General features: G+C 40.0%; 1 protein-coding gene across 13 annotated transcripts in view; it reads left to right on the forward strand.

Moving 5' to 3' along the window:
* The window catches only part of TMEM150C (transmembrane protein 150C), a 76,053-nt gene extending 52,431 nt beyond the window's left edge, over positions 1–23,622 (forward strand). For 5 of the 13 annotated variants that reach the window (XM_082653697.1, XM_082653696.1, XM_082653698.1 and 2 more), the window contains 8 exons: positions 5,912–6,001; positions 7,478–7,531; positions 7,661–7,693; positions 8,159–8,226; positions 10,563–10,670; positions 14,885–15,012; positions 18,175–18,352; positions 21,360–23,622. In XM_082653697.1, coding sequence (XP_082509823.1) covers positions 5,922–6,001; positions 7,478–7,531; positions 7,661–7,693; positions 8,159–8,226; positions 10,563–10,670; positions 14,885–15,012; positions 18,175–18,352; positions 21,360–21,568 — 858 coding nt within the window. In that variant the 5' untranslated portion in view covers positions 5,912–5,921 and the 3' untranslated portion in view covers positions 21,569–23,622. Of the gene's footprint in view, positions 1–5,911; positions 6,002–7,477; positions 7,532–7,660; positions 7,694–8,158; positions 8,227–10,562; positions 10,671–14,884; positions 15,013–18,174; positions 18,353–18,885; positions 19,011–21,359 lie in introns of those variants that run through there. The other 8 variants (XM_082653691.1, XM_082653692.1, XR_014296686.1 and 5 more) reach the window with 8 other exon arrangements.
* The last annotated feature ends 386 nt before the right edge of the window (positions 23,623–24,008 follow it).

A 24,008-nucleotide genomic window follows, 5' to 3' on the forward strand; every position in this document is an offset into this window, starting at 1 on the left:
GTCTAGGGTCTAATACAATTGAATAAGACAATAGAAATCTATTGTTTAAAAAGACATAACCAGATCACAGATTTAAATGTAAAATTATACATCTTTTAGGAAAAAAATACAGGAGGAAATCTTCAATATTAAGGGCTAGGCAAAGAGTTCTTAGGCTTGACATCAAAATCATGATCCACAAAAGGAAAACTTGGTAAGTTAGAACTCATCAAAATTTAAAAAGACAGTCTTTTAAATAAATAGTTCTGGATACTATCAAGAAACCAGAAAATAGGGAATTCCCTGGTGGTCCAGTGGTTAGGACCCCACGCTTTCACTGCCAAAGGCCCGGGTTCAATCCCTGGTCAGGGAAATAACATTCCACAAGCTGCACAGTGTGGCCAAATAAATAAATAAATAAATAAATAAATAAAATCTGACACAATCCCTGTTTAAATAAAAAAGAAGAAAAAGAAACCAGAAAATAACAAGTGTTGGTGAGGATGTGGAGAAACTGGAACCCTTGTACATCACTGGTGGGAATGTAAAATGGCGCAGCTACCATGGGGGTTCCTCAAAAACTTAAACATAAAATTACCACATGACCACCAAGTACCAGCAATTTAATTCCTAGGTATATACTCAAAAGAACTGAAAGCAGGGACATGAATAGATATTTGTGTATGTCATACATATGTTTATAGCGGCATTATTCACAATAACCAAAAGGTGGAAACAAGCCAAGTGTCCATTTACAGATGAATGGGTAAACAAAATATGGCATATACATACAGTGGTATATTATTCAGCCTTAAAAAGAAATGAAGGGCTTCCCTGGTGGCGCAGTGGTTAAGAATCTGCCTGCCAATGCAGGGGACACAGGTTTGAGCCCTGGCCCGGGAAGATCCCACATGCCGTGGAGCAACTAAGCCCATGCATCACAATTACTGAGCCTGTGCTCTAGAGCCCACGAGCCACAACTACTGAGCCCGTGTGCCACAACTACTGAAGCCCATGTGCCTAGAGCCCGGGCTCCACAACAAGAGAAGCTACCGCAATGAGAAGCCCGCGCACCACAACAAAGAGTAGCCCACGCTCGCCGCAACGAGAGAAAGCCGTGCACAGCAACAAAGAACCAAAGCAGCCAAAAATAAATAAGTAAAATTAATTAATTTAAAAACAAAAAGAAATGAAGTTCTGGGACTTCCCTTGTGGTCCAGTGATAAAGAATCTGCCTTCCAATGCAGGGGACACGGGTTTGATCCCTGGTTAGGGAACTAAGATCCCACATGCTACGGGGCAACTAAGCCCGCACACCACAACTACTGAGCTTGCGCACCTCAACTACAGAAGAGAAAACCTGCAGGCCACAACTAGAGAGAAGCCCACGCACTGCAAAGAAAGATCCCGCATGCTTCAACAAATATCCCGCGTGCCGCAGCTAAGACCCAACACAGCCAAAAATAAATTAAATAAATAAAATTTTAAAAAAGGAAAAGAAATGAAGTTCTGATACATGCTACATCATGGTTGAACCTCAAGAACTTTATAATAAATGAAATAAGCCAGACACAGAAAGACAAATACTGTATGATTCCACTTACATGAGGTAGCTAGAGTAGTCAAAATCATAGAAATAGAGAGTAGAATGGTGGATACCAGGGGCTGGGGGAGGAGGGAATAGAGTTATTGTTTAACGGGTATAGAGTTTCAGTTTGAGAAGATGAAAAGGTTCTGGAGATGAATAGTGGTGATGGTTGCACAACAATATGAAGGTACTTAATGCCACTGAATTGTACACTTACGATGGTTAAAATGGTAAAATTTTTACATTATGTATATTTTATCACACATACACAAAAATAATTTTTAAAAAGACCCTGTATAAGAGGATAGAGATGCTACAGACTTGAAGAAAATAAATTGCAAACTACATGTCCAAAAACAGACAAGTATCTAGAATATATGAAGAAATCTCAAACTGTTTTTTTATTCTCAACTGTAAAAAAAAAAAGAAAGAAATCCAAGTTGAAAATGGGTAAAAGACAAGAATAGACATTTCACTGAAGAGAGCATACAGATGGCAAATAAGCACAGGAAAAGATGTTTAATATCACTAGCCACCAGGGAAATGCAAATTAAAACCACAATGAGATATCACTCTATGACTCTCAGAATGGCTAACATAAAAAATTGTGATAGCACCAATTAACACTGATTATTTAATGATAACACCAAATAGTGATATCATCGATAGTGATAATGATGTGAAGAAACCACATCAATCATACATTGCTGGTAGGAAAATAAAATGGTACAGCTGCTCTGGAAACAGTTTGACCAAGTCTTTAAAAACTAAACATGTATTAGCTTTGCGCAGTGGCAGTATTGTAGCCAATGAGGTTTATCCAAGGCGTGCTTATTGCTAACTGAAAACTTTTCCCAGTACCCCACCACCATAACGACTTGAAATATAGTCCGCAATGGCAATTTTTGACAGTCTCTATGGAGATTGAAAGAAAAAAACTAAACATGTATTAGCAAATGACCCAGCAATTGCAATCTTGGGTGTTTATTCCAGAGAAATAAAAACTTATGTTCCGAGACTTCCCTGGTGGCGCAGTGGTTAAGAATCCGCCCGCCAGTGCAGGGGACACGGGTTCGATCCCTGGTCCAGGAAGATCCCATATGCCATGGAGAAATGAGGCCCGTGCGCCACAACTACTGAGCCTGCGCTCTAGAGCCTGCAAGCCACAACTACTGAGCCCATGCGCAGCAACTATTGAAGCCCACGCGCCTAGAGCCTGTGCTCCACAACAAGAGAAGCCTCTGCTCGGCACAACTAGAGAAAGCCTGCACGCAGCAGCGGAGACCCAATGCAGCCTAAATAAATAAATAAATATTTTTAAAATAGTAATAATCAATTTAAAAAAACTTATGTTCCCACAAAAACCTGTACACTAATGTTCATAGCTTCTTGATTTGCAATGGCCAAAATCTTGAAACAAACCAGATACCTTGTAAGAGGTAAATCAACACAATTGGTCCATCCATACCATGGAATACTACACAACAATGAAAGCTACCAAACTGTTGATCAACACAAACCTTAGATGGTCTCCAGGGAATTATGATGAGTGAAAAAAAGTCAATCCTAAAGGTTGCATACTATATGATTCCATTTGTATATCATTCTTGAAATGGTAAAATTATAGGAATGGAGAACAGATTAATGGGTGCTAGAGATCATTAAGGAGGGTGCAGGGGAGGGAAGTGGGTGTGGTTATAAAAGGGCAACATTAGGGATCTTTGAGGTGTTGGAACTGTCCTGTACCTTGACTGTAGTGGTGGCCACATGAATCTACAAATGTAGTAAAATTGCATAAACTAAATACACGTGCACACACACACACACACACACACACAGAAAGGAGAGCATGTAAAGCTGGTGGAATCTGAATAAAGTGAAAGGATTATATCAATGTCAGTATCTTGGTGTTGATATTGTACTGTGGTTATACAAGATGGGAAGACAGAGTGAAGGATGTACAGGATCTCTCTGTTTTCTTTCTTACAACTGCCCATGAATTTGCAGTTTTCTCTAAGGGGAAAAAAAAAAAAAAGCATAACCAATGTAAACTTCCAAGGCATCCTTTTAGGTTAAAAAAGGGAAATTTCATCTATCATTAGGCAAGGGATACAGTATGGTTTTCTCGTAATTTGTATACAAGGTTTCCCTATGAGAATTAAACTAGTAAAAATAAAACAATTTAGGGCTTCCCTGGTGGCGCAGTGGTTGAGAGTCCGCCTGCCGATGCAGGGGACACGGGTTCGTGCCCCGGTCCGGGAAGATCCCACATGCCGCGGAGCAGCTAGGCCCGTGAGCCATGGCCGCTGAGCCTGCGCGTCCGGAGCCTGTGCTCTGCAACGGGAGAGGCCACAACAGTGAGAGGCCCGTGTACCGCAAAAAAAATAAAAAATAAAATAAAATAAAACAATTTAGGAGAGTAGCCATTAGCCACCTTAGCTGCTTCCAAAACAAAGTAAGAAAAGCAATGCATACTTAATGATAACCAGAGGGTAGAAAATTAAGAAGGTGGGCCTTCAATATATGTGTAAGAAAAAGGTATTAATTAATTTTTTGGAGCATCATCTGAAGAAAGAAACTATTATTAATACTATCAGGAAGGGAGTCTGCCCTGTTCTAGAAAAGCGGGAGCCCAGAGAAGAAAGTGTTAAGCTGTCGTGAGGCCCTGCCCTTGTCCTAACAGGTGTATTGATCTGCTTGGCAGTTAAGAGTTGGCAGGGATGCCACTTACAGAACATGTGTTTATGTGTGAGGTACTTTACCTGCCTTGTCATTAATCCTCAGCACAACTCTACAAAATAGAAGTTATCTCCATCATTAAACTAAGGCTTAAGAGATGAAATAACTTGCTAGTGAAATAACTTACTAGATCACACAACTAGTGAGTGGCTATTGTGCTTGATGCCTTGGTCTTAGAATTATCTCATTAACTCTCTTCACTCTAACTTCCTGCTTCAAAATTTTGATTTTCCATATAGACATTCCTAAAAGGGAAGCCCATGTGAATATTTAACCTTTTGGCAGTTCTGTTTTCACTGTGTATCAGTTAAGTTGACACTGTGATTTACTCACCAGCCTAGTGTGAAAATGGTTCATAGGCATGAGTTCTTCTGCAGCTGATTATTCTGGGTATACAGGAGCATTCTGTTACTGTAAAAATATAAGATACTGAACTTGGGTTAATTTCCAAGGTACCACCACCCTGTGAGGCTTCAGTCTTTGATGCCCTTCTCCCTCTCTTAGAATTCAGTCTTCGTGCGGCAAGATGGGGAAATGGTGTTGCTGATTTAAGTAAATGGCTCAGGCTTACGGAGTCAGTTACAGGCAAAGAAGAAGTTGAGAACTAGGTCCCCTAACTCTTACTCCAGTGTAACCCTTTTGGCTGTACTCATCTTTTCAGAGCACCCTATTTCAAGGGGCAGATCCAGAAAAATTGGTTTACATGCTCAGTTAACATCCCTATTTTCTGTACTCCCTCTGCATCTTGGCTACTGGTGGAATTATTTTTGTTAGCATTATTGATAGCTTTATTATGAGCTCAATTTTCTGGACATAAATAAATGAATAGACACTGAAAAGTCATATTGTATTTGTTTAAAATGTTCATCGTTTCGACATCGTATAAACTGGGCAGCCATGCACCACTGGCTCAGATAATAGCTTTTATATATTGCATAGACTATTACATATAAAGAGTTATACTCATTAGACCTCAGTATTTCCACTGCCTGGTATAGTACCTGGCACAAGTAGGTTGTCAGTACCTGTGAACTGGATCAGATTGGATTAGACTGAATCAAATTGATTGAAAGTGGCTCTAATGTGTTTCGACTCCTAGATTCTGTAATTTATTTAACACCCCTACCCAAGTAGGTGTTTACACTACAGCATGTCTGTTCAAAGACACATTATTAGGTCAAGTTGTCTGTCCCCTGATCTGAAAGATCTACCTAATCAGGTAGGTCAGTTCTGGGAACTAAGACCTTCCTGAGACCGCGCAGATTACCAGCCTGGAAGGGAAGGCTGTGTTCTCTCTCTGTTCTCAGCACTGGGAAGGGCCAGGGAGTCTCAACACATGATAGCAGATATTGCAGAGGTGCTCAGAAATGTGGCAGCGCTGGTTCAAACCCAGTAAGTGACTTTTTGAAGTTAATTGTAAAACCCCAAATAATGAGCAGTGATATTTCCTTAGAGGTGCCACTTAATCACTTTACCCTTCTCTTTGTTAGGTCACCTGCGGAAGTCACTAGGGCACTTTATTTTCTTGAAACAGGTTTTTTTCCATCTTGAAAGAGTGAGATCAATTTTTGCCTTAGTTATTAATACCTGTTCATTTTATTTCAGGGGTACAGGCATGGATGGGAAGAAATGCAGCATATGGATGTTTTTACCCCTTGTATTTACCTTATTTACTTCAACTGGATTGTGGATAGTGTGAGTATTCTCTTATTTAAGGACTCAGGTGCAATGTAGATAAAAATGTCAAGTGTTGATAGTATGGTTGCCCCTTCGTATCTGCAGACTGCACATCCTTGGAGTCAACCAACTGCAGATCAAAATTATTCAGGAAAAAAAATTCCAGAAAGTTCCAAAAGGCAAAACTTGAATTTGCTGCTCACTGGCAACTATTTACATAGCATTTACATTGTATTTACAACTATTTATATTTTATTAGGTATCATAAATAACTTAGAGATGAAAGTATACAGGAGGATGTGCGTAGGTTACAGTTGACCCTTGAACAACAGGAGTTTGAACTGCGAGGGCCCACTTATATGTGGTTTTTTTTCAATAAATACTACAGTACTGTATGGTCCATGGTTGGTTGAGTTCGAGGATATGGACCCTTGGATGTGGAGCTGACTATGGGACTTGATTATCCACAGCATCTGGTGTCCACTGCTGGTCCTGGGACCAATCCCCCACATATACCGAGGGACAACTGTTCATATTCATATGAATGTATTTGTAAATACTTTAAAATAATGTTTACTAATTCAATCATGCTAAATTCCCCATTTCTCTTCCCTTCTTGTTTCACCCAAAGTAGATAATAAGAGCAAGTAACAAATTATGCAAAGCAGGTGGTGAAGAACACTGGTGATGTGGACTCATTATTTGCAAGATTTGCTAATTTGACATTAACATGCTATAAAGATTCCATTCACAGTCCCGTTGATAGTCCAGTTTTTTGGTGTGTGTGACTGGGTCTGGTATGTTTATAAAATGGGTATCATTACATTAGAAGTCTTGCTTATCACAAAACATTCCCACACTTGCTTATTTCAAGTACTGTTTACTTCTAGAAAATTATTTTAGTTCCTTGCAGTTCATTAAGAAAGGTGGACACGTATTCCTGAGAAATTAGAAACTGAATCCTAATTTTAGTTGCCCAAAGTTGTATGGTCTTACTTCTTTGCTTCCCGGTTTCCAGATTATAATGATTGCCATTAATTAATTGCCATTAATTTTCTTTTGAAAATTACAGAAATACTATTAATGACATTTATGGTTCAGAGGGCTAGGTGAGCTATAGGTAAAGCATTGTAGTAAAACAACATTGTCCCAGTTAGAAAAAAATGAATATGATTTAATGTGGTTAGTCCAATAAAACTGGGAAACAAATGATTCTTGGGTTTTTTGTTTTGTTTTGTTTTGTTGCGGTACGCGGGCCTCTCACTGCGTGGCCTCTCCCGTTGCGGAGCACAGGCTCCGGACGCGCAGGCTCAGCGGCCATGGCTCACGGGCCCAGCCGCTCCGCGGCATGTGGGATCCTCCCGGACCGGGGCACGAACCCGCATCCCCTGCATCGGCAGGCGGACTCTCAACCACTGCGCCACCAGGGAAGCCCGATTCTTGGGTTTTTTTACATTTCTTTGTTTTATAAATTTTTTTGTTTTTTCTTCATAGATACTTTATAGCTGTGGAGGATGACAAAATTTTCCCATTAAACTCAGCTGAAAGGTAAATTTATCTCTGGGTAATTCTTTGTTCATCAGTAGATTTAACAAAAACTTTGCCACTGATGAAGTTAAGCTATGCACAAGTGACCATGCTTTAACCTGAGCTTCTGGGTTTTCTTTTGTTATCCAGGAAACCTGGTGTGAAGCATGCACCGTATATAAGGTAACTTGATAATTCTCTTCTGATCTGTTGGATCTTAAGAAAGTTTAGGGTGTATTAGTTCTGGCTGCTAAGACGAAGTAGCATAGACTGGATGGCTTATAAACATGAGAAACTTATTTCTCACATCTCTAGAGGCTGGAAGTCCAAGATCAGGGTGCTAGCATGGTCAGGTTCTGATGAGAGCCTTCTTCCAGGTTGCAGACTGCCATCCTCTCATTGTGTCCTCACATGGCAGAAAGAGGGCAAGAGAACTCTTTAGGGTCCCTTTTATAAGGGCACTAATCCCATTCACCAGGGCTCCACCCTCATGATCTAATCACCTCCCAAAGGCCCCACCTCCTAATGCCTTCACATTGGGGGTTAGGATTTCAGCATATGAATTTTTAGGGGACACAGACATTCAGTCGATGGCAGAGAGTTATCAATTTTACTACAGTAATAATAAAACACTTCCTGTTTTTCAAGTATTGCAGGTGATGAACCTCCTGCAAGCTGTGTGTTTAGTCAAGTTATGAACATGGCAGCATTCCTAGGTAAGAAGAGCATAAAGAATGCTTTATGTGCTTTGGTATGTTTCTTTTTTATTTTAAATTCTCCCAAACTCATATCAAAATCATGGTGGACTTAGTTGATAATTCGGTATCATATCATGTCAATATGCTGAAGAGGGCTTTTTGTTTTGAGGGTCTTTTTTTTCTCATGAATCCTTTTACATTCACCTGCTTACCTTACGTTTTCTTTTCCCTTTACCATCTTTAATCATTTCAGCCAATTCTTGACTTTATTTCTTTTGCTGCATGAAATAATATATTTCATGGGCCATAAAATCCTGCATGAGAATGTAATATTGTGCAATATGTTTGCTTTAAAAAGAATGCCTTATTTTTTCTTTCACTGACAAAGATGAAAAAATGCTTAGGCTCTGTGATAAATATTGATGGGTGTAGATATTGTCTTTAAATCTAAAGGTCAGCCTTAACATTAGGGTGATGCTCTCCCCTCTGCCTATACACATATCAAGCTGGCAAATGGAAATGTAGGTTAAAAAAAAAAAGAAAGAAACCTTTTGTACTCATGTCTGGCCCCAATTCCCCACTTTTCCTTTAGGGACCAAGGCCCTCATTTAATATCCTGTCCCCTTTGTACTGTTCCCTGGGGATCGTGGGAACCAGCCATGCTCTCTGTCTTCCTCCAAATTGACCTTATAGCCCATTTCCTCCAGGCCAGGACTCTCGGTGTCTTTCAAAGGGTCAACCAGCTACCACCACTGGCATATTGTTGGGTCGGCCAGTGACAGCTAAATTTTTCAACAGTGGTTTTCTGGAAGTGTTTATTTTGCATAGTAAGACTTTCACTCCAAGTAAGAGAGAATGATGATGTTATTACCAAGGGAGTATTGGCACCTGTCCCCCAGAGAGGTGCCCTGTTATTTCATCTATTTATAAACACCCCACAAAGAAATTTCTATTCACTCTTACATGTTCCTTTTTAATGTTTGCTGTAGGAAAAGGGAAGACCTGTAGAATTCCCTGGAAAATCCAGGGAGACTGTTGGTCCAACATGCAACACAGGCAGAATCTTAGTTGGTTCAGAAGGCTGATAATGTGAGAAACATGGAGAATGTTCCCTGTGAGGCACCAGGGGAAGTGCTAGTGGGTCCGGTTTTGTGTCACTGCCTTTACCCTCAAAGTTGCCAGGAGCTGTAGACTCACTCTTTTTTCCTAGCCTTGACACTACTCTTCTGAAGAGCTCTAATAAACATATTCATGCTAAGGCATAAATGACCTCTAAGGAGATATTTGCATTTAATAGAACACAAAGTCCCAAGGGTGAATCTGGACTTGCAGGGTCAGGGACCCTTCCCAGCCCCTCTGCAATCACACCACATAGGCCTGCAGGTTGTTACAGACTCATATGATCATCCCCACGGAGCACAATAATAACAATAATTAATGGCAGTCACTTAATATTCCAGGCACAATGCTGAGTGCTTTGCAAATACTACCTCTTCTAATCATGATACACAGGAGACTGCCTTTATGAGGAAGGAGACTGCCTTTATGAGGAAGCTATCACAGGCTGTCTGTCCTCCACTGGGCTTTAAAGAAACCAGTGAACATGTTGGAAACAATATATTATCCTTTATATTCTTAAGACAAATTGATATGTCCCAATAGTCTTTAGTGTAAAATCTAAAATATGCCAGTTTGCACAGCTCACAAATTTATCCAGTTATAAAGCTGATGATTAACTCATTATAAAAGCATTTCCAAAAACACAGTCATGAAAACAAGTTCCCCTCTTGCAGATGACATTCGTCATCATCTGACTCTCCAGTCCTCCCCTGCTCCACCAAGAAGCAATTAAGTTTTTACTAGCTTTTGCTCTAAGGTATTACAGCATCCAATATTTATACTTTATTATCTTTCATCATTTTTAGTGCCATCTGGTAGACACAGAACTGATTAAGATTAGTGTTCAGTGGGAGTGAACCAACAATTATTTATCTGGGAATGAAAAAGAATCAGTTTACTAATGATTCTTGCTCTAAACTGTGGTTGCTTTTGTCTCCCCAGGCCTACCCTCTTAGACCTCAGGCTGTTACTTTAGACGACATCACTGACTATAAGAAACAACATAGACCACCTGTAAATCACTGCTTGTTGGCAGCTGTATAGATGATAATTTATAACCTACAAATGAGTTGGTGTAGCAAAGATCTTATATCTTTTTGATGGACTAATCAAAGATCAAATGCTCAGTGATTTCCTTATAGAATTAGTTATGCTTTTTGTCCTGAATCCACACTTCCATTTCTCCTGGGGGGTGGGGTGTAAAGACCTAAGACAAATTTCTTTTTTTTTTTTAGGTAAGAAGTGGATTTATTTAGAGAGAAACACACTCCACAGACAGAGTGTGGGCCATCTCAGAAGTCAAAAGGCCCCAGGTTACAGGGTGGTTAGTTTTTATGGGCTGGGTAATTTCTTTTTTTTTTTTAACTTCCTAAATTTTATTTATTTGTTTGTTTGTTTATTTCTTTTTATACAGCAGGTTGTTATTAGCTATCCATTTGATACATATTAATGTATACATGTCAATCCCAATCTCCCAATTCATCCCACCACCACCACCACCCCACTTTCCCCCCTTGGTGTCCATACGTTTGTTCTCTACATCTGTGTCTCTATTTCTGCCTTGCAAACTGGTTCATCTGTACCATTTTTCCAGATTCCACATATATGCGTTAATATACAATATTTGTTTTTCCCTTTCTGACTTACTTCACTCTGTATGACAGTCTCCAGATCTATCCACGTCTCTACAAATGACCCAATTTTGTTGCTTTTTATGGTTGAGTACTATTCCATTGTATACATGTACCACATCTTCTTTATCCATTCATCTGTCGATGGGCATTTAGGTTGCTTACGTGACCTGGCCATTGTAAATAGTGCTGCAATGCACATTGGGGTGCGTGTGTCTTTTTGAATTATGGTTTTCTCAGGGTATATGCCCAGTAGTGGAATTGCTGGGTCATATGGTAATTCTGTCTTTAGTTTTTTAAGGAACCTCCATACTGTTCTCCATAGAGGCTGTGTCAATTTACATTCCCACCAACAGTGCAAGAGGGTTCCCTTTTCTGCACACCCTCTCCAGCATTTATTGTTTGTAGATTTTCTGATGATGCCCATTCTAACTGGTGTGAGGTGATACCTCATTGTAGTTTTGATTTGCATTTCTCTAATAATTAATGATGTTGAGCAGCTTTTCACATGCCACGGCCATCTGTATGTCTTCTTTGGAGACCAAGAAAAATTTCTTAAAAGGAATATTATTTTCTGCTCTGGAGAGGTTGTGAGGATAAACTAATAGCTGAATGATTTTGGTCACCTAATAGCAGCGTCTTTCCCTCCTTCAGCCAAAACATATTGATTGTCATGTTCTACTGCTGTCATAAATAAGAATTATTGATGCATAAACAGTAAAACTAAACAAAATGAAAAAGAATTTGGCCAGACACCAGTCTAGAACTGCAGTGAAGAGCTGCTGTTTTGAGTTTGAACTTTAAAAACCCGATCAGCTTCAAAATAAAAGAATTTAACAAAGGAAATAAGGAATTACTCTAATATTTATATTTTTTAACAGGCAGATAAATTAAATAAGGGACACTTGTGTAGCAAAGGACTGTTGGGAATATCAAAAACAACAAAAGGGTGGGTTTTAAAAATCTTTTCTAAAACTGTAAGTAAAATTTTAAATTTTTAAATGAAACAAAAAATATATCTATTGAGCAGAATGTTAATGTGGTAAAAATTGGTTGACATATATAAAGATGGTTTTGAAATTGCCCTACTGCCCAAGAAAGCTTTTTCAATAAGGTATAATTAAATCATTACTTGGTTGTAAATAGACTTCATAACAGATAGTCTGAATCTGTCTGCATTTAAACCTGTTAATAAAACTGTTAATGGATCAGAAGCTTTATTATTTCCACAACCATAAAATTTCAACTAGACCCTATTATGGAAAGAAATTAGGCCTAGCCTCAGCTGATTAATAATGGAGTTAATAGGTTAAAAGGGCCAAGTGTGGTGTTTGGAATGCTGTTCTGGAAGTTGGGAATGTTGGGATGATTCCTGTCTTCAGGAAAGTTTCTGTTTCCTGGTTAATGTCATCATCTGTTCTTGATGAAATGACTTACCATCCGTATTACAAATGAGAAGGCTAGCAATGCTGGAGCCAGGAGAATAGTACACATCCAGAGTTCACTGGAGAGAAATGAGTAACACAGACAGTGGCACTGACTGTGTCCCTTTGGGTAGAGTGGCACAAACTACCTGGATGGTCAACGTGAAGAGCCATTTCGGTGTCTGCTTTGGCAGTGGGTTAGGGCTTCGGCGAGAGTTCCGACACCATCCTAGCCCTCCAAACTAGATGACAACCAGAAAGTTCCCAGAGCCATACTCTCCACTAGTCGTTTTTAAAAGAAATTAAATGTGCCGCCTCAGTATTCTGTCATTATGTGCTGACTAATATCCACACACAATTAATTAGCAAATGTCTCCCCTGGTGCCTTGTGTGGAGATTTCTGGTCTAAATCTAATGACTTCTTTATCTGAAGATCACTTTGTGTCAGGGCGCTTATGTTGAATTTCTCGTCTCCCCACTTCTTCCTCCTATTCGTATCCCCCAAAGTATTAGAAATTGTGCTTATTTTTTCATCCTCTAGGATAGGTATTGTCAACATTAATAGACTTCTGATAATATGATAACTCCTAACTTGATCCCTCAAACCATTAGGTTGAAAAACTATTATCAAAAAAATGGTTCTGAAGAACCTAGGGGCAGGACAGGAATAAAGACACAGACGTAGAGAAGGGACTTGAGGATACGGGGAGGGGGAAGGGTAAGCTGGGTTGAAGTGAGAGAGTGGCATGGACATATATACACTACCAAATGTAAGATAGATAGCTAGTGGGAAGCAGCCGCATAGCACAGGGAGATCAGCTCAGTGCTTTGTGACCGCCTGGAGGGGTGGGATAGGGAGAGTGGGAGGGAGGGAGACGCAAGAGGGAAGAGATATGGGAACATATGTATATGTATAACTGATTCACTTTGTTATAAAGCAGAAACTAACACACCACTGTAAAGCAATTATACTCCAATAAAGATGTTAAAAAGCTATTATCAACTCAAGTATAATCTATTAATTTGAGGATGAATCATGGGCATTAGCTTTAACATAAATATACTAAAAGCTAAATCAGATCCAAACAATTTAAGATTTCATAGATTGCAGTTTATTTCTATTTTGTTTCCAGAATCCAACTATTAACCAAGTTGTATACCACTCTTTGACCAGAGGTACTTGGAACTGAAGTACCTCTGTTACTGAACTGAGTACCTCTGTTAGTTCAACTCACTGAACTAACTTTGTAGCTTGAAACTATGAAATTCGTCATACTTGGGAAATGCAAACTTGTGAATGGGTTTCTTTGTTAATGGCTACTAATAATGGCCTGAAATCAAGGCAGACTTACAGCAAATAATTACCTACTAATTGTTGTATAAATAGAATGATTCTTGAATTCCTAATTGTCTTCCCTGCTAAACCTTAATGTCAAAATAAATTGCCTTAGGAAGTAGTAAGTGCATTTCTTCATATTAGATATAACATATTAATTGCAAGTGCTTTTTAAAAATCATTTGTAGACTGACCTCTCCCAGCTTTTTGTATAAATATGAAAATATCCCTGCACCAAGCAATTAATAAAAGGAGATTCTTAGATTAGTGACTTGAGTATGGACTGGCCTCAAGGTTACTATTAGAAGTCAGATTTGAAATCTAAGTAACTTCCTTTTTCTCTCTGCAGATTCTCCAATGACAATTTGATTCAAAAGAGTGGGATTTTAAAATAAGTAATTAACATCATGTGAAGAATTGAGCTTTCTTAATATAATCAATATGATTTTCAGTACATACCAAACCCCCAAATCTGCTATGTTAAAATACAGATTCCATGATTTTATTGCTGTAACTGCTCTAATTTGGGTGAGCTGTCTTTGTCCTTTGACAATGAACACCTGCAGGTAGAATCAGAAGGGAGAGGGAATAAACCAGTAATAAAGGGATTTGTACATGTGCCTTTATCTTCCTTCCTATCCCCGGGAATGATTTCTGGCACAGGGGCCAGCAGGTTTGTCTAGATTGGTAACCTTGTCTTCTTCCCCGTGTTTTCTTGCCCTATCTGTTCTAACACGGTTCTAAACTAAAGGCTGATTGAATCAGTGAATTCCCGTGCCACGGGCTGTCTCTCTGTGTCTGATCTGTTGTGTGCCAAGCCTCTGTGATGTTCTCCTAAGCCAGTCTGTCTTGTGCTGACCTTGTTTTTGAAAACTCTGAGAACAACACTAGTTGTTACCAGTCTATCATCTTGCATCACCCAAATAACATATAGCACGCTGCTTCAGTTCCTCTCTGCTTTCCCCAGGTTAGCTAGAATAAAACATCTCAGTAATCAGAAACATCGCATGGAAAATTTCTTTTAAAAATGCATCGGTCATTTTAGAGATTTAAAGGTGTACTGTGGCAAAAAGTTTACTTCTGCACATTGTGGCTTTAGAACGCTGCTTCCTAGTCTGACTGTGTGATTTAACTTTTTCACTTATAACATTTTGTTTTATTCCCAGCTCTGGTGGTAGCTGTTCTGCGCTTCATACAACTGAAACCAAAGGTTTTAAATCCATGGCTGAATATTAGTGGATTGGTGGCGCTCTGTCTGGCTTCCTTTGGAATGACCTTACTTGGTAATTTTCAGGTACTTCATTTGGCCTTTTTCACCTCCATCTCACACTTCACCTATATGATGATCACAGCCACTGAGTTATAGTCACTATGTGGCCCATAGAATTCTCCATGAATCTTTAAAAAAATGCTAACAGTGGTTCCTGATATGCACAGTTTCTCCAGCAGTCAGCCCATCTGTTCTTTGAGCCTCGCCTACGTAAGTCTGAATTAAACATGAGAAATTCCTCCCTGTGCATTGGAAATACAGCACAGCTATTGGGAAACGTATCTACTAAAATAGGGCTTTCAAACCGCTATATACTTTTTTTCATAACAAATTGTATTCTAATGTACGTTTCTAGAAAATTAATAGGATCATTGCCTTTCTGTAATTAAACATTGAACATTCTTATTGGATGAAACCTTGCATTTTAGATTAGCAAGCTCACATGGGAGTCAGTTTGAAAACCCAGAATTTCTCTAGAACGCCTGTGACTTGAATAAGGAGGTACTAACCCTCACTCTTCTTCCCAGAGATGTAGAAACCCAAGGTCACTTAAGCATAATTTCCCTTGCCAATACCCTCACACAACTCTTGACCTAAATGACTTCATTTGTAAAATAGACATGGAGACCCTGCCCAGTTACAGTAGTTTTCTGTTTTCCCTGCCTCCATTCCCTCCCCAGCATCCTCCGGCCTCTGTGATATACTACTGCTAGAAACTTCCTCCTTACTGTCAAACACCAATCCTGACACTTCTCCGCTGTCTGTTGAGTGAAATCCAAATGGTGCAGGCATTCCAGACACTCAGCATTCTAGTGAGTGTTTAGGAATGTTCTTACTGAAAATATGGTAGTGGATTTTCTAAGACTGTCTCTCGTCCTTGACCCTCAGTGCTGATAATTCATTAAATTAGGATAACTCATTCCCCAAGATGTCCCCTGGCACACAGTAGCAACTCAATAAGTATTCTTTTTAATAAATAAATTTATTTATTTATTTTTATTTTTGTGGCTGCACTGGGTCTTCGTTGCTGCACGCGGGCTTTCTCTAGTTCCGGCGAGTAGGGGCTGTTCTTTGTTGCAGTGCGCGGACTTCTCATTGCGGTGTCGTCTCTTGTTGCGGAGCATGGGCTCTAGGTGCACGGGCTTCAGTAGTGTGGCACGTGGGCTTAGTTGCCCCACGGCATGTGGGATCTTCCCAGACCAGGGCTTGAACCTGTGACCCCTGCATTGGCAGATGGATTCTTAACCACTGTGCCACCAGGGAAGCCCTTAATAAGTATTTTTTACTTAATGGGCTGTCTGACAGATAGGCAGGCAATCCCACCCATTCCTATAACTATTCTAGATTTCATTCCGTATCAACCTAGATAATGAGAAAGCTGCATTCTTAGAACATATTGGCTAGGAGGATGAATTATCAGGAGAATATTTGAGAGTTTATCTGTTAAGCTCCAAAATGTTAGGGCACAGAGCATTTTTTATTGAGATTTTGGTGGTAGTCTTTCCTCCACTTATCCATCTGTGCTACAGGGACTGGCATGTTGTAAAATGCTCAGTAACTATCATTTCTCTCAACCAGGTCTTAGATGGAAGTTACTGAATAGACATTTTGTTTTTCACTAAAGTTCCCCGAAGAATCCCAGTGATTGGGTTGTTTGGGTGAACCACAGATATTCAAAACTGTAAATGATGACGCTATATATGAAGAACATTTTCTGGAATATCTACAGAGATTACACAGGAAACAACACATTAGTTGCCTGTGGAGAAACCAGGTGGCTAGTATATGAGATAAGAGACAGACTTTTCAATCTATACTCTTTTTACAATTTTTTAAAGTTTGGCCCATGTAACTGTATCATCTATTTTTAAAATTAGAATTAAAAAATAAATGAACAGACTATGTAGACCATGGAAAACCAATTTCCTAGTAGTAAAATTTGACTTGGGGAATCATTACTTAAAGTGTTTCAGGACTTTCCTGGCGGTCCAGTTGTTTGGACTCCACGCTTCCAATGCAGGGGGTGTGGGTTCGATCCCTGGTCAGGGAACTAAGATCCCACATGCTGCGCAGCCAAAAAATAAATAAATAACAATAAAATAAAATAAAATGTTTCAAAAATATGTGTTTTGAACTGTGAGGGGGGGGGAAGTGGCTTCTTCAAAGAAGAAAAAATCCTACAGCCAAAACAATAGAAAAAAATTGTAAAGGGAAAGTAATATTGATTTGATACAACCATTATTCATAGCAACGCTAAACAATAAAACACCTGAAGGCAATGGCGATTCAAAAAGATATTTTCACCATGTTTTTAAAGCCATCTTTCAACAGTAGATTTTATTACCTGTGTTTCCTATATATGTGGGGTACATGTGTAGTTAAAAATATATGCAATTAATAAAGGTGTTTTAAGTGACAGATATATTTTTTAAATCAGTGGGTAATGATTTGGGCAGTTTACATCTCTAACCCCCAATTGAAATAACCCAGATGGGTCTCCTTTAACCTATTAACTGTATAAAAGCCTTGACCAGGGATCTTCGAACACTGTTGCCCTTTAATGGGTCTCCGGATATGGCAAAAGCTCATTAAGTGCAGTTTTCTTATTATAATAGGAAACAAAACAAAAGCCCATTAACAATGAATTGGCCACATTACATAGACTGGCCAGTTTTGTAAGAGTAAAGAACAGCTCAGGTGTTATTAGTTGTCCCAGCCAGTGAAATCTTGACCTGCTTAGAATTGGCCATCCTCAATCAGTAAATACACAGCCGGATTCTGGTCTCATTTCTTAGTGTAGAAAACAGAGTTTGGGGTTTATGTCTGTAGAAACTTTGACATTTCTCTTTTTTTTGTGTAACTCTCCTGCTTTTTTCTTTTACTTTTCTACAAATCTTTTCTGGAAAATAAATTCAAAGAATAAATTACCACTGCCTGTATGATTCTTCCAAACAAACGTTTTGAGGTGTGGGCATACTATTCATTTCTCTTCTTCCCCTCAGAGTTGGAACCAATGGAGAATAGACACAAAGAGCCAGTGGAGATGAAGGGTTCTACTCTTTCTACAACCTATCATCCCATTATTGGGACATCTCTTTACCTATTTTTTTCTCCTTCACGTATTCCATTGGCTTGTATGTATTTTCTAAATGGGCCTCCACAGGTCATTATCTGTTCATCCCTTAGCTCACAAATGATGAAGAAATCCATAATGTCGGAACTTCCTTGACTTTTGGATTTGGCACACTGACCTGCTGGATCCAGGCTGCATTGACACTCAAAGTAAACATCAAGAATGAAGGACGGAAAGTTGGAATTCCACGAGTTATTCTCTCAGCATCTGTCACTCTCTGCGTGGTCCTCTGTATCCTTTGAATGTGAAAACGTTCTTTGCCAGTGAGATTAAAACACAGATAAGTTGTCCATGTAGAAGATGAGAAGAGTGCCATTCTCAGTTGGTTAGGATATACTGTCGTATCAACTCAGAATATTAGACAAAAAAGAAAAATAAATAGGTATAAAAATGAAAACTTTCAGACCTATTTTTCATGCCAAAGAGGAGATGGAGAACCAAGCTCTGCCTTCTCAAAACGGTTTCAATCTGTAGGAATGGTGCCATGCATTCTCCTTTTGATGTAAAGTTTCCTTTTGTGAAAAACATAGAATGCATAACCAAAAGAGAATTGTAGGGTTTTTTTCCTTCCATCTTGAAAAATTCTTTTCATTTTCGACTTTATTAGTGGCTCTGTTATTTCATTTAATCTATTAACTCTAAAATGAATTTCTAGGGACAAAAATACATTTATACCTTTCAGGAAAACAAGTAAGCTTTTCTGGAAAAATTCAAGAACTAGATTACCACTGCATGTACTGTTGTCCTAAACAAATAATTTTGAGGTGCTATTTATTTCCCTTCATCCGTCGGAGTTTGAACCAATGGAGAACAGTCACACGGAGCCAGATGGGGATGAAGAAATCAGCCTTTATTCCTAGTAAACTTGGAAAGGAAAATTGTGCAGGCCTCTTATCTTACACCCTGGAATTCAATCTATCCACCCAGTAAGAAGCAGAGAAATCAGGGAAAGGCAGAGGAGAGCACTACACTCAGCTGGAGCCCAAACAGATCGCAGAGGGACTGGTCTAGGGTGGAGCACAGTGACCCCACCTACTATAGCAGGGCCCAGTGGAAGTCGGCCAGTAACCACCCCACCAATCAGATCAGTCACTCAATCCTAAGTGTTTACTCCATTAGGTCCTCTGGAAACTGGAGAAGAAGGGAGTTCCTAGACGGCAAACTGTATAGCTAACACAGTTACAATCATCAATATAATAGCCAATATTTATTGGGTACTTATAATGTGCTAGGCAGTATTCTAAGCACTTTAAATGTGTCAACCCTTTTAATCCTCACTTAACAAGTAGGAATAGTGAAAAACGAAGGTTAATTACCCAAGATCACACATGGTATGTGTCGATTTGTTCTGAACTCAGGCTCAGTTCTTATACTCTTAACCACTATGCCATCCCTCCTTAGAGTGGCTTTAAAATACGAAAATGTTGGGCTTCCCTGGTGGTGCAGTGGTTGAGAGTCCACCTGCCGATACAGGGGATGCGGGTTCGTGCCCCGGTCTGGGAAGATCCCACATGCCGCGGAGCGGTTGGGCCCGTGAGCCATGGCCGCTGAGCCTGCGCGTCCAGAGCCTGTGCTCAGCAACGGGAGAGGCCACAACAGTGAGAGGCCCGCGTACCACAAAAAACAAAACAAAACAAAAAAAAACCGAAAATGTTTAGCGTTTGGAGATGTTCATTAGTGGAGTATTTGGAGCCATTTCTTTATTCTTCCCTCACAAACTGCCATTCAGTCATTTTAGCGGTTTTCTTAAGTCTCATTAGATTGAGAACATTTAAGGACTTGAAATTCAAGCCAAAAAACTTGCTTATTACTAGCAACCTGATAAAATATTTTATGAGTAAACGGGTCAGAATTCTGCCAGTGCAAGATTTGAAGATATATTCCTCCCCTGTAAGTTAATATTGCTTTGGCAACATTTTGAACCCTCAGTCAGAAGAGTATGTACAGATTTTAAATCATTCTGAGTTTTGAGCTTATACCAAACAATTCTGATCCACGATATTTCCGAAGACTTGGAACCATTTCGTGGTTCCCAGGTGAATGAATCCAGGCCTAGTCAGGAGAGCGAAGTTTGGCTGAAGTAGTTGTCACAGAATTTTTCACTCTCTGAAAATTTCCCAAGATTTTAAGGCTAAGTTCTGAAGGTAGAACTAATTCTAAGGGAACAATTCTGATTTTTCTAAATAACTTTATTTAGTCCTTGGCCTCTTAGCTTTTCACTATAGAACGTTATGAACCTCTCTCCTCCCCAGCTCCTACCTTCATATATACTGATGTGTGTGTGTGTGTACATATACATACACTCTGTGTATAGTCAGGCATAGATGAATCATCTGTTCTTCGGTTTTTTAATTGCCTGCTTTCATTTAAGTTTAAATGCAACACCAGGAATGAAACCAGCCTATAGAATATTGTCTGAAAGGCAATAGTGAAAACTAGAGAGAAGAAGAGGGGCCACTTAGACCTTATTAGTATCACTGCAGAGACAAACACAGCCTATATGGAGGTAGTTAGCTGTTTGATACGTTCACATTGTTCCATCGTCATTTGCAGTGTCTTTTTTTTTTTTTTTTTTTTTTGTGGTACGCGAGGCTCTCACTGTTGTGGCTTCTCCCGTTGTGGAGCACAGGCTCCGGACGCGCAGGCTCAGCGGCCATGGCTCACGGGCCCAGCCGCTCCGCGGCATGTGGGATCCTCCCGGACCGAGGCACGAACCCGTGTCCCCTCCATCGGCAGGTGGACTCTCAACCACTGCGCCACCAGGGAAGCCCTGCAGTGTCTTTTAAAAATACAGCGTTATTTTTCTGGCCAACTAGTTACTTTGGAATTGTAATTCTTTAGCTAGTCTCACAGTTTATTAGGCAGCCGTAGAGTATAGTGGTCGAATGCATGGCCAGGGAGTCAGAGTGCTTGTGTTTGAATCCCAGTTCCACCAGTTAATACCCGTGTTACCCATTTGGCCTCCGTTTCCCTATTTTAAGCGAACTGCTGATAACAGGATGTTGTGATGAATAAGTTAGGTTTTCCATGAAAGCACCTAGAAGCATGTCTGGCACAAAGTAAGGGCTCAATAATGTTACCTTGTATTATTTATGTAGATGGTGTTCAGCTGGCTCTGTGAAGCTCTTCTGCTAGTCAGGGGGAGAGCCAGGCTTTTCCCGTAACCTGTCTCTGCCCAGAAAAGAGCCCCGTCTTAATGTGGCCGATGGAGGAACTTGCCTTGACTACTTCTCCCCAGACTTCATCCTCATGGCCCAAGGCATCCACCTGTACGCAGCCAGGGTCCAGTGGGGCCTGGTCATGTGCTTCCTGTCTTACTTTGGCACCTTTGCTGTGGAGTTCCGGCATTATCGTTATGAGATTGTATGTTCTGAATACCAGGAGACTTTCCTAAGCTTCTCAGAAAGCCTGTCTGAAGCTTCTGAATATCAAACCGACCAGGTGTAACCCATCAGTTTTTCCTTGCTGGTGAGGTGGGTGTAGCATCAGGGGAGGGGCCAAGGCACACCCACAGGACTTGACACACAACCTCATGACACATCGTAAACACAGGCACGTGCACACGCACACACTCACACACACATTCATGGCCACGTTTGCCAAACGAGCGTTTCGGGGCGAGTTATTTAACAAAAAAGCACAAGCCCTATGTGTCGAAATACACGCTGTTAGCACTGAAAATATAATGCACGACAGAGCAAGAAGCTTGTGCATGATCACCTCTCTTTTCCCCTCTCTCCCAGCACCCCCTGCTCTTCTTGTCCTCTTCACATATTCCAGACATCCTGATCACCCTACCTTGGGCAGGCCAAATGTAACATGGGAATAATGCCAACTCCCAACTGCCTTCAGATCCAGAGGGCTTGGAACCAGCTCACGAGGACATTCTGAATCTGGCACTAGGGCTCTTGAATGGACAGAGTGTCATTTGGTTGGATGGAAACTGTATAGAGATGTGACCCCGTGTAACCTGTGGATGATGTTGGATCAAGGATAGAACTTTCCCACAAAAACTCCCTTCATCATCGTTCAGTGGCTGTCTGAGCAGATTCGACAAAAGGAATACGCTACGAGCTGTGAGGGGGAAGCCCACCACCACGATTTGGACTTTACTGTGACTGAGAAAATATTTCCAAATGTGAATATTTGTAGGCCATGGTCTGCCATGGAGAGATGGGGGTAGCGAGGGTGTGGTTTCAGTTTTGCTTCCATAGTATGCTATGTTCAGTTTTTATTTTCTATTTCATAGTTTGCTTTGTTTTCTTTTTTTTTTTTTTGAAGTAACTACCATGGTTCTCTTGGGGCCTCACGGACAGAGAAGATGTAGGCCAAACGCAAGAACTGAGCTTGTTTGGGGTTCAACATGATAAAAGAAAAAAAAAAGAAAGGTCACCTGCAGGCTTAATTTGCTGCTTTTATGTTTGAAGCTAAGAAAATGTTCACAGAAAAGCACAAAGAAATACGTGTGGAGGTAATAAAAAGAGCTCCTGCTGGACATTTGTAAAAGAGAGGAGTTTCAGAGGATCGTGTTGTAAATCCAAATCAAGGAGGAGTTTCTTAATATGTATCTGTTGCTCAAATTTAGTATTTTGGGGGGCGGGAGGTTAAGGGCTTTTCATACTCAGAATTTGTAGAAGCCAATTAAATGGTTACCCTCCCCGAAAAACAAATTGGTTCAGTTCGTCCCCTACAACACATCATGTAGTTCCCACCTGTGAAGAGTTTAGAACTCAAACTTTATTCCTGGGCTTTAGAGGATGTGCTTCATAAAAAAGGGCAGAATTCTAAATCAAAATGCGTTGGAGTGGGCCAAGCTGATGGACCCTCCGTGAGTGCACTTTGTTTCAAGAAATCCCCAAACTTACTTCATAGGGGCTTGGGATTTCATGGAATATAATGTGAAAAAATGTTTTTTTAATCCAACCCAAACTCTGAGCTTCTTGAGGAGGGGGTTCAATGACTTTTCATCTCTGTATTTATCCCCACCTCTTAGCACAGTGCCTGGCACATATTAGGTGCTCAACAAACATCTGTTGAATAGAATTACTGGTAATTTACAGTACAAAAAAGGAGTATCAGAGAAAGACTCAAAGATGTGTGAGAGAATGGAAGATGACTGTTTCATGCAAGACAGGAATGGAAGAAATCACGAGGGTTAGATGGGGGAGGCAGAACACCTCTAAGGGACAAGTAAAATGTGAGAAAAAGAGACAAGCAGAGAGTGTTCTCCTATTAGAAAGTCATCTTACTGTAAATAGTCCAAGGTGACATTTATTATTTTTGAATACTGCTTTTGGGGTTTTTTTTTCATTTTTATATTTTAAAAATTTTATCAGAGAACAAAGATTTATGAAGTTTTCTTTTACTCTACACGATCCAAATTAAATAGCTTTTGGTGATGCACCGTACACTTTCTTAAGAGTAGATCTAATAGCGCATTTTAACAGAATCAAGCAATGACTGGCATTATTCATCGGGATCTGACCACTAAATAAAATTCTTTTGTGCAGAATTGTGATTTTTCTTTTGTCTCTTACAAGAACATTTCTTCTCTAATATTAAAGCATGTGTAAACTGACTCAGATATTATGTTGAAAACTTCAGTGTGACATTGGCAGCATATTTCTAGGGTGTTTTCCAACACTAACAACCAATTCTCTGATTCTCTGGACACCAACTGGGTGTCCTACAATTCAGTTCAATTCTGACACTACCCAAAGTTATCCTCAGACCCCACGGGTTTAAAGGCTTGGTCCCGCAAGACCTCCCTCGCTTCAAATGCCGGTTGCAAGTATCATGTCCCCAGGTAACCCACACTTCGGTCCAACCTGGTCATAAAATTGGAGGGTTCCCACAATTCCCTTCCCTTCTGGATTCAATAATTTCC

Source organism: Grampus griseus (assembly GCF_964374135.1).
Source record: "Grampus griseus genome assembly, chromosome: 4".
Lineage (NCBI taxonomy): Eukaryota > Metazoa > Chordata > Mammalia > Artiodactyla > Delphinidae > Grampus > Grampus griseus.